The 16,531-nt window shown below is 49.9% G+C and overlaps 1 protein-coding gene across 3 annotated transcripts in view; it reads left to right on the top strand.

Moving 5' to 3' along the window:
• The window catches only part of IGSF21 (immunoglobin superfamily member 21), a 271,522-nt gene that overhangs the window by 213,151 nt on the left and 41,840 nt on the right, over positions 1–16,531 (top strand). For all 3 annotated transcript variants that reach the window (XM_015125791.3, XM_077958761.1, NM_001260991.1), the window contains 1 exon segment: positions 12,347–12,465. In XM_015125791.3, the coding sequence (XP_014981277.2) occupies positions 12,347–12,465 (119 nt within the window).

Raw genomic sequence — 16,531 nt, 5'->3', positions numbered from 1 at the left:
GGCAGCCACCATCCACGCCCGTCTTCCCTCTTCTGCTGGAGGCAGGCTTGGTTCCAACAGGCTTGGGGCCTTCCTGATGCCAGCTCTCACCCACCGCCAAGTAGAGAGGCAGAGGCAGAGATAGAGATTCCTGTTAAATAAAGCAATCACGAGGGAGAGGAAGGAGGCGGTGAGCTCAGCCACGAGCCCAGCCTTCCGAGTTCGCTCACTGCCCAGCTTCTTTGGTCTCATTTCCCTTTGACCGACCACCTGGCTCCTGGTTCCCCACCACACGGAGTCTTCTTCTGAAGAGCACGTGCTCCATGCCCCCTGCCTGCCGGTCCTGAGATGGCATCACGTGAAGCTGGGAAAAGCACTCAGAACCCTGGGCCCTCCTGCCCCTGCCCACCCCTGAACCCAGAGCCTGAGTCCAACAGGCTGACTGGTGAGGGGCTAAGTGGATCAATCAGGACCTGGAGGAGGAAGTGGTTTCCATGGCAGCAGCCAGTGTCTGGAAAAGAGACCTGGAGAGGAAGCCGGTGGAGAAGAGCGGGAGGTGTCGGAATGGGTGAAGGGGAGCAGGAAGCAATGGGCCAGGAAGTCAGGGGAAGGGGTCAGCCAGCGAAAGATGGAGGTTGGGAACAGGGAAGCAGGTTCAGGGCCCAAGGTGAACAGCAGTGGCTAGCCAGGGCGGGAAAGAGCGGTCGGGGCCAGCGACCCCAAATATGTCACCACCCAAGGGCCCGTCACTGACTTCCTGGGCTTGGGTGATCTGGGATGCCAAGCTAAGCTCTCTCTGGTTTTTCTTGGGGAATTCATCATTGGAAAATAAAACCTGATTTCTCAGAGGCGCTTTCTCACATTGGAAATAGGTCCCTGCCAGTTTGCCCACTGGTAAATCATGACTGGCAAGTCTGGGGCACTCCTCTGGTCAGGAGTAAAGGAGCTTTCCATGGTGACCTCGTCCTGTCCCAGCTTCACCACCCAGGGCCTCAGGACAAAGGACTTGAGGTGCAGGAGCTGAAGCTGAGGGCTGATGACCTGCTTGAGGTCACACAGTCCTGGGAGGCAGAGTGGAGTGTGGTGAGCCCCACCCGTCCAGCCCCAAAGGTCCCCTTGCAGTGTGCAGATAGAACCGAGAAAGATGTGGCTCAAACGTGGCCCAGTGTGAGTCGAGAGTTGTCCCCTCGTCCTCACCCTTCATGGTCAGCAGGAGGAAATGGCCAAGGAGCCTGAGGTGGGCCCCAGGCTCCCTGGAGAGGGTGAGGGGAGGGCTTAGGGAGGGAGCTGGGGGCAGGGTGGAAAGGGCATTGGCTGGAGTGTTCTGGAAATTCTCCCCTCTGTGCCTCCTTTCTCTGGTACCCCTCCTAGCCAGCCCTGCATTCCAATAGATGCCACAGATATTTTGTACCCACTGAGCAATTGTATGACAGAAACAGTTTTCAGGTTGGGGGGGCGGGGAAAATCATACCAATGGCTTTTTAAAGACCCTGAAGAAAAATAGTTCAGGCAGCCTTGGAAAGGGCGAAAACACACAAGGAGGAAGGTCATAAAATTCTCAGTGTTGAGGGACTCAGCTCTTAGATAGTGGGGCTTTTCCGGAGGCTCCAGTCCCCCTGCCCAGTGCTGCCCCATCCCTTCCTCTCCCTCCGGGTCCCACTCCCCCACTCCCCACTCCCAGGTTATACAACCTGGGAGGCCTCCCATCTGTGCTGAGTGTTCTCAGGGAAGCCCACCACATTGAGAATGGCCGGGCTCCTGACTGGCTCCCCAGCCAGAGGAATGGCTGGAAGGAGGCCGGAGACCCCAGGCAGTGGGCTCCCAGCCCCATGGAATGATTCTGCCACGTCTTTTCCCTATTTGGCTGAGGGAGAAGTTGGACCCAAGTTCTCCCGCGTTGTGTGGTGAAAAGAGCACCAGGTATTTCTGTTTCATTGAGATGCCTTGACTCATTGAGACTTTTGGCTCACAGCAACCACGGCTGCGGATCACTGAGCCTCTGGATGCATCAGCTTTGTAACAAGATCGCTGGATCGCCAAGCCTCCAACCGCCTGCAGGGGGCGGTCATGAGCCCCCATTTCCCAGAACCTTTGACTGGCCCCGGTGGCCTGGCCTCTCCTTCCCAGATCTGTTGCTGATTGCTGCCTGGCCTTGCATAAATCACTGCCTTTAGTTTTCTTGACTGGACAACCCAGGACCAGCTGGTCACCCTGGTTAAGACCAGGCTTTTCTGGGAGAGCTATTAAAGGAACAGAGCTTCACGTACATTCTGTGCTCACAAGACAGGTCCCTTAGCTCAAGTGAAGGTCTCCTGTGTCCCCCTGCTTCTCTGCTTGGTGCAGTCCAGTGGCCCCACACCTCCCGGAGGAAGTGTGTCCCTACTGTGTCCCTGGAAAGGGTCTGATGGAGGAGAAAACCCAGGGCTTGGCCAAAAGGAGGGGAGGGGGTCATTTCTGGATTTCGAGTTGTTCTGTCATCGGTATCCTTGCAGTTGAAACTTCGCCTTCACAGGCAGGTCCCCAGGAATATATTGATGCCATTGTTAAGGTGTCCTTAGTCAAGTTCACACCAGGGAGGATGAGACAATGTGCTCTTGAGCTAGGTCTGGAGTCTAGGTCCCACTTTCCGGGCTGAGCTCGAGTGTAGACCCACCTCCACCAGGCAGGGAAAGACAGAGAAGTGCGTCGTCATCTCTTTCAGAAGCTGGAGGATGGGAAGCAGGTACAGAGCAGGGGTTGGGAGAGCAGAGCGAGGCTCAGCATTTGGTTAGTGCAGGGGCCATGTCTGTGTATGGCCAGCTTTCTGGCAGTCCCTGGTGTTTGAAAGAACCCCTGTCCTCAAGTAATTTCCATTCAACGATATTCATTAGGCAGCTGCACTCTGTCAAAAACATCCAACCACTGGGCTCTGGTATTTGGGGTTTGGTGAAGCCAATGGAAGGAGAACACCCAGTGTGTCTGTGGTGGGGCAGGGCAAGGGTAAACAGATGGATGGACTGATGGGGAGGGAGAAGGACTGAGGCCCTGAGTCTTCGAGCGGGCTTCTCTGACCAGCAGCAGCAGCACCTGGGGGCTGGTTAGAAATTCTCAGGGCCCCGGAACAATTCTACCATGCCTCTTTCCTATGTGGCTGGGGGAAAAATTAGACCGCAACTCCCCAGCATTGCTTGGTGAAAAGTGCACCAGCTATTTTTGATTCACTGAGACTCCAACTGTAGGCTCACCAGAATCTGCATTGGAGCTAGATCCTCAGGGGATTTTTGTACATCCCAGCATCCCCCTGGGGTCTCCTGTAGGGGATCCCACCCCACCACAAGGTCTAGGGAGGCCCTTTCCTGCCTGTCTCCATCTGTCTTCCCAGGTCTGCCAGCTACCACAAATGCTACCCCCAGTAGCCAATCTATTCCCCAGTCCTGGGAGGTATGTTTCCTCACCCAGGGACTGTGATGGAAAAGCAAGACGCTGTGAGGGCAGCCGGGGATAGGCAGCAGCCAGGGCTGGCTGAGCAGGTGCACACCTGGGCCACCGGGCCAAGCTAACTGACCTGAGCCACCCACAGCTCCCAGCCAGTTGTGCAGATTACACAGGTGTGAGGAGGTGGGGGGAAGGGCAGAGACCTCTTCCCCGCCCGCACCCCCCTTTTATTTCCAGGGAGTAGCAAACCCTTTCCATGTGTCTTATTAGCAAACATCCCTCTAGTACCCAAAGTGGCCAGACACTTTATGGCCAGTTTTATTAGCTCTGCCTCACGGCTCTATCCAGGTGGAGCAAGCATTCTGCAAATGTTGCCCCCGTATCACAGGGCATGACCCTGAACTTGGAGAGTGAGCAGGTGTTGGAAGGAGTGAAAAACAAGGCCCAGGTCTCAGGAAAGAAGCAGCCCATCAGGGATGCGTGGCAGGCACAGAAACAGTCAAACTTCATTACTTCACACTTGGGATCTTTCCAGCAGGAATGAGAGAGGGCAGAGCCCAGGCAGCCACTTGGCTCATAAGATTGCAGGGGGTGTGTTTAACCTACTTGCAGGAACGACTCTGTCCCCAGTCCTTTAGAAGCTTGGTTTCCATGCAAACAATGGTTATACAAATGAAAAGCCTCTCTCATCTCGTCATTAAAGCACAGCCTCAAAGGACCCATCACTACCTGAATCTTTTCTGTTAGCCCAGAATGAGATACTAGGTATATAAATGAAGACGTCTGAATTACAAAATGCTTTTTAAATTGGGTAGATTAAGAAAGTTTGGTCCTGAAGAGTCTTCTTCTTCGGTTGCTGAATTTTGGCAAGAGATGCAAAGCCACACACCACGTTCCTCCCTCCATCTGTCCCTCCCTTCCTCCTTTCTGGGTCTGGGCCATATCTGAGTTTGCAGTCAGACTGAATTTGGGCTTGCTCCTCCAGTCGATGGAAGCTGCAGGAAGGTTTTATGTTGGGAAAGGACAGGCCAGATCTTCACCGTCATAAGGTCACTCTGACAGCAGGGTGGGGGCCTCAGGCAGGGAGATGGTGGCAAGAATGAAGACAAAAATGGAGAGGTTCTGGGCCAAGCAGAGACAGTGGGGTGGAGGCAAGGAAACATCGATGAGCCACCTGTGCCACGACATCCTCTAATTTGGAGGAAGACTAAAAGAAAAGAGGATCAGGGGCACCCAGGCAAATGTCATGCACCCTTTTCTCATAGAGAAATCCTGTAGCTCCCCATTCTTCTTCTCCAATCCTTTTTATCCATGTTCCACACACAGTTCCAACATGACTTGTTATTTGAAGCTCACTGCAAATTGACAGCAACACTTAGAAAGTAGGAATAGGTTGGCAGGGGGGCACGAGGGACAACATGGAGTGAGCTGCTTCTAGAAGAAGGCACTGAGCAGTGTGGGCAAAAACCAAGAAAAACCAAGAAGCCGTCATGCAGTCACTTTAGAATACAGTTGGGCAGTGTCTTATAAAGTTGTAGGACCAACCGTGCTATGTCCTCACTTGCACACACAGAACCTCTCCCTGGGCTAACAAAGATGATCCAGGTAGCTGCCAGGCCTTCGAGGCTCCGTTTTAATGAAGAGAGAGCCATCTAGGTGTCCATCAACAGAAGGATGGGTAAGCAAATTGTGTGTAGTCATGAAATGCGATGCTGACCAGTAGGGAAAAGGAAGCAACAATTGGTAAAGGCAACAACATGAATGAATCTCAAAATAATGACGAGGAGTGGAAGAAAACAAGCAAAACATCATACACACTTTGTGATTCATTTATATAAAATCCTAGGAATCATGATTTATAGTGACAGAAAGAGGATCAATGGCTGCCTGAGGATGAGGGGCATAGATTATAAAAGGGCACAAGGAGCCTTTTAGGAGAGATGAGTATGTTCATTATCTTGATTGTAGCAATGGTTTCAATATGTCAAAACTTATCAACTGTGGAAATGTTGAGTAGGTACAATTTATGGTTTGTCAATTACACCTCAATAAAGCAATTAATAAAATTGAAACAAACAAAGGCAAGGATCCCAGGAGACCTTTAGCATCAGGGTAAACTCACCTAACACATTGCAAAACCCCTGAGACTCGACAGGATGAGATTGATGTTTGTTTTAATGACCTTGATCCTGGGACAGGTTAATTAACATCCAGCCTCCTCCCTTTAAGAAGGAGACAGATGTAGACAGGAGGCAGATTCCAGAGAAAAGGCATCTTTACAGTGTTGTCATTTAAAAGTACAGACGTTCCTGGACTTACGATGGGATTACGTCCCAATAAGTCCATCATAAGTTCAAAATATCTTAGGTCAAAAATGCACTTAAAACACCTGATCTACAGAACATCATGGCTTAGTGCCTCACCTAGCTTAAATGTGCTGAAAACACTTTCATTGGCCTACACTTGGGCAAAGTAATCCAACACAAAGCCCATTTTATAATGAAGACTTGAGTATCTCATGGAATGTTTTAGATACCATACTGAAATTGAACACTGGAACGGTCGTACGGCTGGTTTCTACTGAGTGCGTATGGCTTTCACGCTGTCGTAAAGTCGAAAAATCATAAGTTGAACCATTGTGAGTCAGGGACCGCCTGTATCGTTTTGTCTGTCTTGTTCCCCGGTATATACTCAACACCACAGGCAGTGCGTAGTACATGGTGGGTGCTTGACAATTTGTTTTAAAATTTTCATCAATTCACAGTGTAAGGAGAAGAATATGACAAGCACCCCCAGCATGCCAGGCCCTGTTGTAAGTGCACTGGTATGTGTTCATTCATTCAGGCTTCAGTTCTCAGCAAAAGTCAAATATTGGATCACTTGGTTCTTCAATAGCACAGGAAAAGCAAATCAAACTCATTTCCTGTGTCCTCACAGCTCCACCCTCCCCTCCAGTGTCTTCGTTCTATGAAAATCTAGGACTCTTCCCAGTGGAAAGACGAAGCCAGGAAAAGAAGGCTAAGCAGAGGCTGTAAACTCGTGTAGGGCGTGGAGAATGTGCACAGGACTTGCTCAGCAAACCTCAGTCATCAGCATTAAGGGCCCCGCCAGAAGCTTGGAGCAGGAAATTTAGGAAAATAAAAGGCCATCCTGTTTCTCCCAGCAGGGAGGAAACATATGGCTCTCATTACCTAGAGAGGTGGCAAGCCTCAGAATAGAAACACACTCAAGAGCGATGGAGGCAAATTCGGAGACCAGTAAGCTCAAATCAATTTGCTGATAAAGGAAGATCTGGAGGCAGTGGGGGAGAGCACTCATGGGCTCCAGCCTCCATCTGGCTTGAATTCAAATCATGCCACCTACTCACTCTATGTAGCAAAAATTCAGTTAGAGAGGGTAAAATGCTCAGTGCAGTGCCTCCTACCGTAACTCTTTACACATATTGGCACCTCCCCAGTGGCTGTAATCCCACAAGGCAGGTGTCATAGCACCCATGTATCAGATGGAGAAACCGAAGCTCAAAGAAACCAAAGGACCTCATCCAACATCACATGCTAGTCAGGTGCAGAACCAAGACTAGAGCCCAGGGCTCTTGACTCCTGGTGCAGCCTGTTTCCACTGACGTCATTCATATAGGCGATACTCCTTGAGCACCTACCAAGTGACCTTCCTTCCTTGCTTGGGAGGGAAAACAAACAAGTTATACTACAGCATGACATGGACAGGTGTGTGCTCCCAGAGACAGATGCAGCCCTGGAGTGGTGGAGATGAATTATGTCTTCGGAGGGCTGGGCAGTCAAGGTAGCCTGCCTGGTGGAGGTGGCATCTGAATGTAGATCCTATAGAGCTTAACATTATAGGCAAAAGCATGGAGGCAGGGACCAAAATCTCCAGCATCCCCGTACCCATTCCCAATCCAAGCCTCAGCTTAGGGCATGGCATACTTCTGTTGAATGTGGATGGCCTACAGCCCTGGCCCCAGATTCAGCAGAAGCTGCAGTGCCCAGCCCTTGCACGGCCTTACCTAGTGAAGGCATGCAGGCCAGGGGGCATGCAGCATCGGCTCTCTCTCTCTGTGCCTGACTTTTCAAAAACACAATTACTCACCCTTCAGAGACGCCATCAGTGTTGGTAAACTCCAGCTACTAAACTGCATTACACTGATCTCTCCAGAAACCTTTGCAGTTATTAATAGTTTATTGATTGCAGCCCATTGCTGATGAGGGCAGGCCTCCTCACCCTCACCCCCCTCGGGTCCCTGCTATCTGTGGAAAGCCTGCTATTCATCATGCAGATCAATGCCACTCAATTCTGGGGAAAGGGAGTCTCTGGGCCACTTAATCCACTTTAGAAAGACAACAGAAAAGGCAAAATTTTAGATGAGGTGCTGAGAAGAGGTGGATTGGTCCAAATCAAAGCTGTGACCTGGCAGCTGTTGGATCTGCCAATGAGAACTAGAATCTGCCTTGGTTGGAGGTTGGGGGTGGGGGGGGGGATCCTGGCCATGTCAGGTGGTAACAGGGGAAACCAGATGAGGGGTATATAGCGATCTCTGTTATCTTTGCAAATCTTCTGTAATTCTAAACTTATCCAAAATACAAATTTTATCTTTTTAGAAAATAATTTGGCTCATGGGAGGAATGGAAAGAATACCACTGTAGCTGGAGAAAGGAGCAGGGGTGTGGGAGAAGGGAAAGTGTGAGACATGGCTGGAGGAAGGGGCAGGGGTGTGGATAAGGGAAGGTGGGAGGCATGGTTGGAGATGTAGAAGGAACAAAGTGTGCTGGGCCCTATTGGCAAAGATGACGATTCTTATCTCTCTTTTTGCCATTTTTATTGATAGCTTTATTTTTTAGAGCAGCTTTAGGTTCACAGCAAAACTGAGCAGAAAGTACAGAAAGTTCCCACCTGCCCCTGTCCCACACATGGACAACTTCTGCCACCACTGACTTCCTTCATTTCAGTGGCACATTTGTTACCATCAACAAACCTACATGGATATGCCATTATCACCCCAAATCCATAGCTCACGTTAGGGTTCACTTTTGGTGTTGTGCATTTGATAGGTTTTGGCAAATGTTACTACCTTTTAAAATGTTTTTATTGAATTGATATTGCTGTCTCGTATTTTTAAATATACAGTTTTATTTCTATTTAGAAGATTTTTTATATTCTCCATTTTATTTTATTTTATTTCCATAGGTTTTGGGGGAACAAGTGGTGTTTGTTTACATGAGTAAGTTCTTTACTGGTGGTTTGTGAGATCTGGGTGCACTCATCACCCGAGCAGTACGCCCTTTACCCAATTTGTAGTCTCGTATCCCTCACCCACCTTCCACCTTTTCCCCCAAATCCCCAAAGTTTATTGTATCATTCTTAGGCCTTTGCATCCTCCTAGCTTAGCTCCCATTTATGAGTGAGAACATACAATGTTTGGTTTTCCATTCTTGTGGTACTTCCCTTAGAATAGGGGTCTCTAATTCCATCCAGGTTGCTGTGAATGCCATGATTTTGTTCTTTTTTATGGCTGAATAGTATTCCATAGTATAGATATATACCACAGTTTTTTATCCACTCATTGATTAATGGGGATTTGAGCTGGTTCCATATTTTTGCAATTGCAAATTGTGCTGCTGTAAGCATGCGTGTGCAAGTATCTTTTTCGTATAATGTCTTTGTCATAAAAGCAGAGAGAGCCTTTGATGGGACTTAGGTAGAGGAGTACCATTCATCTCATTTGCATTGGAAAAGATCTGGATTCTATCTGGAGAATGGATCAGGAGGGAGATTACCAGGGACAGAAAGCCCAGTAAACCCTCTGCCTCCATATTCCAGGTGAGAAGAGATGCTGACTGTGGAGATGGAGGGAAGTGAATGGTTCAGGATCTATTAAGAGTAGAACACCCAGGACTTGGTCACTGTCTGTATTTGGAGGGTGTGGAAATGGGAGATGTCAAGGAGGGTGCCCAAGAATGTGCCTTGGGCTAATGGTGGAGGACAGGTCTGGACATTGGAGGAACTAGGGAACCTGGGCTTGCTCCTTCAGTCGATGGGAGAAGGAGCATCTGGTGCTGTACACATAGTCCTCAGTGAGAAGCTGCCTTTTTCATAAAGCAGCAATCCAGGTGTACCCTGAGCTGTCTTCTATACCACCTGTGAGGTGTCACCTACATGTGTCACCCAAGCATATTGCTTACGTTACTATCACCTGAGCATGTCATCAGGGTGGCAGTTGCCTAAACATGACACTATAAACACATCTTCTGCAGCCATCACCTAGGTGGCGGTTACTTGCACGTATCTGCCTGGGTGTCAACCATGTTATTATTATCTTATTACCTCATCTGGGGAGCTGCCAGCTACACATGTCTCCCGAGCCTGTTTCTTTGCAGAGCTGTCACCTGAACCTGCCACCTGCACTTCTGTCACCTACAAAAGTCATTTAAGCAGGTTGTCTCTATAACCAACAGCTATGAGTGTCACCAAGTGCAAATTCTGCTCCTACTGTTTGTAAGCCATGGGGCCTTGGGTAAGTCATGCCATCTTTCTCTGAGTCCCCCCCTTTTTTTTTATCTAAAGTATGTCACTCCAGGTGACTGTCACTCAGTAATGGTGCCCGGTAAAGAGGCTATTTTTTCAGTCTAGCTGAGTTACAAACAAAGAAAATCATTCCCGGAGGGGAGACTGGTCCCCTGCTGTTCCCATGTCACTGTGCTCTTTCTTCTGAGATCAGGGAGTGGAGGGAGACAGCGTCTTCTCAACAAAGTCCCCATTCTTTAAGTCCTTCCTTGACAGTCGGTAGACCAGATGTCAACCTCTGTGTGTTCTATGTAAATGAAGGTGTTTGTTTATGCTAATGTGTGCTGGGTAGTGGGAGGGATGGGCTGGCTCAGCTCAGTAAGACGACAGTGATGGAAAAAGAGGCTGGCAGCCCAGGTGTTGGGGGACAGTGAGTCACAGGGGAAAAGGAGCCAGAAGACAAAGATGAAGCAGGTAGCTAAAAGGACAGAAGAAAAGAGTGAGGCTGAGGTTACGTTGCTCTGCAGAAACAGGTGGAAGAGCAAAATGGGAAGTGTGTCCAGGAGGCAGAAGGGAGGATGAAGAACTGGATTGAAAGAACCTCCCTTCTCAGGGGTGGCAGAGCAGGGTCACACGCCCAAGAGCCTGAGCGCTAACCAACTACTGCTCTTTCCTGTCCACAGTGGGGTCCTTGTCAGGCAGGTTAGTGGGGTAGGGCCGTGGGTATGGATCCCTTCCCGTGGTTTCCTGCTATGACTTGGGAACTTTTAAGACTTAAACAGATACCCCAGTCCCGCTAAGTTGTAGCCAGAATAGGCTGGAACTCGCATGAAGACAGACGTATTTCCCCAATGCAGCAATGACATAGCCTCTGCAACTTCAGGCCAAGGCTCCTTCCCATCCAAGTGTCCAGATTCCACTTGGCCAGGAATTCCCCCTCCTCACAGAGCTTCGAAGGACTGAGGAACAATACGGAATGGTCCCTCTGTCCATTTGGGTGCAACGTTCCTGCTTACAGAAGTCCTGCAGTGACATCATTGCATTTAATCTTCACTGCAGTCACAGGAAGTAGCACCTCCACTGTTTAGGAAAGAAAATGGAGAGGGGAGATGGACTGACTTATCCAAGGTCCCATGATTTACAAACAGTAGGAGCAGAATTGGAACCTGGTTCTCTTTGACTCCATGTCAAGGCTCTTTTCAATATAGAAGGGAGGAGAGAGCCTCCATGCTGGCGTTTTCCATGGGGAGAGAGAACATACCAACTCATTTTCACATGGTCTGACCCTGTAGATGCTATAGAAAGATCTAGAACAGGAGCCGTCCAACTACAGCCTGCGGGCCAAATCTAGCCCATTGCCTATTTTTTCACAACTTGTGAACTGAGAATGCTTTTCATACTTTGAAATGGTTGCAGAAAAAAAAAGAAGAAGGATATTGTATGGCAAATGAAAATTATATGAAATCCAAATTAAAATGATCATAAGTAAAGTTTTATTGGAGCACAGTTGCACCAATTTGTTTACGCACCGTCTGTAGCTGCTTTTGTGCTGCAAGGACAGAGTTGAGTAATTGCAACAGATAATGGAAAGGGCAGCAAAGCCTAGAATGTCTACCCTCTGGACTTCTAGGAGAAAAGTCTGAAAGCAGGTTTAGGTGGTCTCTCCCATCCTCAGGGATCACCTCCTCTGAGACACCCTCCCATCACCTCAGGGGTGGGATTGGCTGCTCCCCAATCTGAGCTCAGATAAGCTCATGCTTTTCCATGTGAGTGTGGAACCCAGATCAGCTTCCCTACCTCCTTATCCGCTGGGATGGGGGCTCCTTGTGGACCTGAATTTTATTGTCTTTCTCTTCCATGATCTCAGGACTGGGCATGAAGTGGCAGCATGGCAGTGTGGAGAGAGAAATTCAGATTTCCATACTGGTTCTTATCTGTATACAGGGTTGGGGGCAATTGACTTCCGTCCCGAGCCTCAGTTTCCTTGCTTATGAAATGGAAATATGGACCCTGTGTGGAGGCCGTCATGAGGAAAGAGGGAGCTGATGCCTCCAGTGACAGTTTTGAGCCCATACTCATGCAGTGATACACTAAATGCCCACATCTATTCACCTATGCCATCCTCACGGCTCCCTGGAAGTGGGCAGCATCCCAGGCCCATGGAAGCCGACAGGCTAAACAACTGCTCCAGGACCCACTGAGCACAGATTGGACTTTGGCTGAACACAGTCCACACCTTCACTGTCTGAAAGGCTGAGTACAGGACCTGCATACAGTCGGTGTTCCATAAATGCTCCCCTCCTCCCAGCCCAGCACACAGGCATGTGTTTGTTAGTGGAGGCTGCACCAGTGGGCATCAGGATGAGTTTCCTTGAGCGCTGCCTTACCCTGCCCCGCAATGATGGGCCCTCACCCTGTCTTCTGCCTCCCCTAGGCTGCCCGAGGTCCGGATCTCAGACAACGGTCCCTATGAGTGCCATGTGGGCATCTATGACCGCGCCACCAGGGAGAAGGTGGTCCTGGCATCGGGCAACATCTTCCTCAACGTCATGGGTGAGTGCAAGGCCACTGGACCCAGCGTCTCAGTGAGGAGGATGAGTGTGTTTGAGTGTGTGTGTGCGTGCACACAGCAGCCATCCTGGGGGCCATCTACCAGAAGTTCCGTTGTGCTGGTGTCTTCCCTCTCCTGCCCTTGTCGTGGAGGGTCAACCAGACCAGGCTGAGCCAAGGTGTGACCCGTGAGGTCTTGCCCCCCATGGGCCTCCCCTCAGGAGGTCCCCTTCTTGCAGCACCGGTACCCCAACAGGACCTTCCCCAGGGAGTGAAGGACAGCACCTCAGCCAAGATGCACAGCTGCTGCAGAGGGAACCATTCTGCCCCTCAGTCAAAAGATCCCCCTGCACTTCCTGAGGCCTTAATGGAGATGGCATAGGATCTGGAGACGAATTAGGAAGCGCTCAGGGCTGGGATTCAGAGCTCCAGGGTTCTCACTGTCTCCTCTTGTCTCCATTTATGCACCTGTAAAATGGAGGTAACAATACTGGTGTCTATCTCCAGCTGGCTAGGTCCTTGGGTAAGTCTATCCCAGTCCCAGACTCAGTTTCCCCAAGTGTAAAGCAAGAATGCTGCTCTGCGCATTCTCAGAAGCCCCCACCGGCTCTAATGTTCTTGTCAGATACACACCTTTGGATTCCGGCTCTATTGCAAGGATGCTGGGGACTTGGCCTTGACTCTAGACTCTGTGTTCTCCAGTTTTCTTATCAAATAATATTTATCAGGGAAACAAAGCTGTGGTACACAGGCAATCAATGAAAGCATAAAGGCCCCGCTGAAAGCCGCTGCTTCTGGGGAAATTGAAAACCCCCAAAGGCCAGACCTCCAGAGGGACATTGATTCCTGCAGTGTGCCAGTGGTGGTTCTGGCTTCCCAATGGAGCCACAATGCAGGAGGTGGCGTTGCCAGGAAAAGCCCCTCTCTCGCAGTTACTCATGCACCAGTCAGCTTCTCTGATAGAGGAACTAGCAGCGTTTGGGTGCCTGGCTCTGGGTTGGCCACACCAGGGAACCTAGGAGGGACATAACTCAGTTTGCACCATCAAGGAACTCCCAGTCTGATGGGAGACATGTACTTAATCAACCATTTATGCATCACAATGTATCCAGCACCTACCGATGAGATAGCAGGGAATGGACCCAAACTTTTTATAGGACAAATACTTATCTATAGAGATTTTGCAGGAGACAAGCATAAAACACACTCATAGATGAATTGAAAAGAGCGTGCAACATGCTGGAAGAAAATAAAGCAGAGTAAAGGGATAAAGAGTGACTGCAGGTGGGTGGCTGCTAGCATAGGGAGGGGACTCAGGGAAGGCCCCTCTGCAGCTATTGGGCTGAGGGCTTTACATGTATTACATCATTTAGTCCTCACAACCAACCCGAGGGTACATGCTCACATTAACTCCATTTTGCAGATGCAGAAATGGATCACAGAGAAAGCAAGCAACTTGCCTAAAGTCACACAGCCAAGTTCACAAAATCCTCCTATGATATCAGGCAGCTCAGTGTTGCACTGGGACTCAGGCGTCTTGACTCCAGGGCCAGCTCTGTCACACTGCTGGAGGCAGTGAAGATGCTGTGCTAAGGCCTCACTCTAAGGTGCCTTCAAGCAAGGCCAGAGTCCTCAAAATCCATCCCTCCATGAGGCCCACACTTCCCATTACTTCACCAAAGAACTCTGAGCAGGTTATTCTCCCTCTGTGGCCTTGATTTCTCCCATCTGTACTGTATTAGTCCATTTTCACGTTGCTGATAAAGACATATCCAAGACTGGGCAATTTGCAAAAGAAAGAGGTTTAATGAACTCACAGTTCCACATGGCTGGGGAGGTCTCACAATCATGGTGGAAGGTGAAAGGCACGTCTCACACGGCAGCAGACAAGAGAAGAGAGCTTGTGCAGGGAAATTTATGTAACCATGAGATCTTGTGAGACTTATTCACTATCATGAGAAATAGCACAGGAAAGACCGACCCCTATGATTCAGTTATCTCCCACTGGGTCCCTCCTACAACACAGGGGAGTGGTGGGAGCTACAATACAAGATGAGATTTGAGTTGGGACACAGCCAAAGCATATCATGTATCATCAGAGGGTTGACAGATAATCCTACACTCCCTCCCAGCTCTGACACTTGTGAGTCTCTTATTCCATCCACTAGGTGAGGAAACTGAGGCACAGAGCGATCTCGTGGTACTGACTCAGGTTGCACAACTGGCCTGATGGTCTCTGCTAAGCAAGGGAGTGTGCTCCTGGCAGGCTCAGTGCCTGAGACTTTTCCTCTCCTTCTGTGTCACTGCCTGGAAATCAGGAACACTCCCTGTGGGAGGCAGCAGTCACCAGAGACCAGAGCGTTGGGAAGGAGGGAGCAGCTGCTGTAGTTCCACTTACCGAGCGGTCTGATGGGGCTCCATGGACTCTGCAGGCAGCTGAGTCTTCCAGGAGGGGCCGGGCAGGGGCAAAGCTAGTGATGCAACCCCTACCTTCCACCCTGGCACTTTCAGATGCAGGGTAAGGGTGACCCCTGGAAATTCAGGGCTTTCCTGGCAGGATTTTCCCTGGCATTGCACCCGCCCATCACAGCCCATCCTCTGCTGGCCACTGCTCAGAGTTTACTGTGCTTGCCGTTGGTCTTCCCAGCCCAGCTGTCCCCCAGTGGAGCAGATCCACCTTGGCTCGCTATGCTCATGGGAACTGATATGGTAGCTGACACGTCTCCCGTCCCTCCCTGGACACGTGCATGTGCCTGACAACGTGTGAGCCTCTGGCTTCACGTGTGTTACCTTTTAGTATCCTCATGACAGCCCTGTGAACTGAAGGACTTTATGATCCCCATTCTATGAGGAGACCGAGGCTTAGCGGGGAGAAGTGACTTGTTGGGTTCTAACAGCTTTCTAAGTCCAAGTCTCATGATCTAAACCAGCACTTCTCAAACTTGAGCATGCAGCAGAACTGGCTGGAGAGCTTGTTAAATACAGATGGCTGGGTCCCACCGCCACAGCTTCTGACTCAGCTGGGCTGGGGTGGGGCCTAAGAATATGCATTTCTCACAAGTTCCCAGGGGATGCTGCTGCTGTTAGTCCAGGGGCTATACTTTGAGGACCACTGATCTAAATCTCTAAGTATTTCCCAAAATACTAGTTCTGTGTGTATCTATATATTGATGGTTATTCGATATTATACATATCTACAACTATGCCTATACTCTTACCCATATGCAAATGTATTTTTCCTCCCTCCTCCCACTTCTCACCTCACCCCAAACACAGGAGGATCCCCCCCGGCCCCGATTTCTTAGCATACAAGTTAAGGACATATTGGTTTAGGTCCCAATCTCAGTTGTGCTCTGTGAACTCAGGCCCATTTTCCTCTGTGGGCCTCAATTTCCCCATCTGTAAAATAGGAATGGAGATGCTTCCCTCCTAGGGTGGCTGCGAGGCTTAAAGTAGATGAAGTTTGCAGAACACCTAGCCCATCAAGAATATCATTGAAGAGCTCAGTTACTTGGACTCTGTTGTTTTTATTATCACTGTCTCTGGTTTGCCCACTCCTGGGCACAGCTGTAGCTGCCTGCCTCTTGCCCCTGGTTTTGGCCCCAGCAGAGAGAAGCCCCCCATTCACAGCTCCGAAAAGCCCTGCACTAGTCTGAGGAATGACTGTTCTGGGAACACAGCTTCATGCACCGCGGTGGCCTGGAAGCCAGGGAGTGTCTCTGGGAGCGGCAGGGACAGGGGTCTCTGCTTACTCACCTTCTCTGGGCTTCTTCCCCAAAGGTCTGCGTGTCCTGGCACCACTCACCTATGGAAGGAGTCAGGATATTTCCCAACTGTCATGATGACAGCAATGCCTCACACTTGCCCGATTTGAGCACTTTCAGAGGGGCTTTCACATTGAGGACATCACCCAATCCTCACTGCAGATCGGAGCATGGGGTTTACTATCATCCCTAACTCACAGATGAGGAGACTGAGGCCCAGGGAAGAGAAGGTATTTGCTCCAGGCCTTGTAGGGTGGGGGTGATCTTTGTGCCAGAGCAGCGTGGCTTCTGTAGCTCACCAAGGT

The sequence above is a fragment of the Macaca mulatta genome, chromosome 1 (assembly GCF_049350105.2).
Source record: "Macaca mulatta isolate MMU2019108-1 chromosome 1, T2T-MMU8v2.0, whole genome shotgun sequence".
In the NCBI taxonomy this organism is placed as follows: Eukaryota; Metazoa; Chordata; class Mammalia; order Primates; family Cercopithecidae; genus Macaca; species Macaca mulatta.
This window is presented reverse-complemented; position numbering and strand designations above follow the sequence as displayed.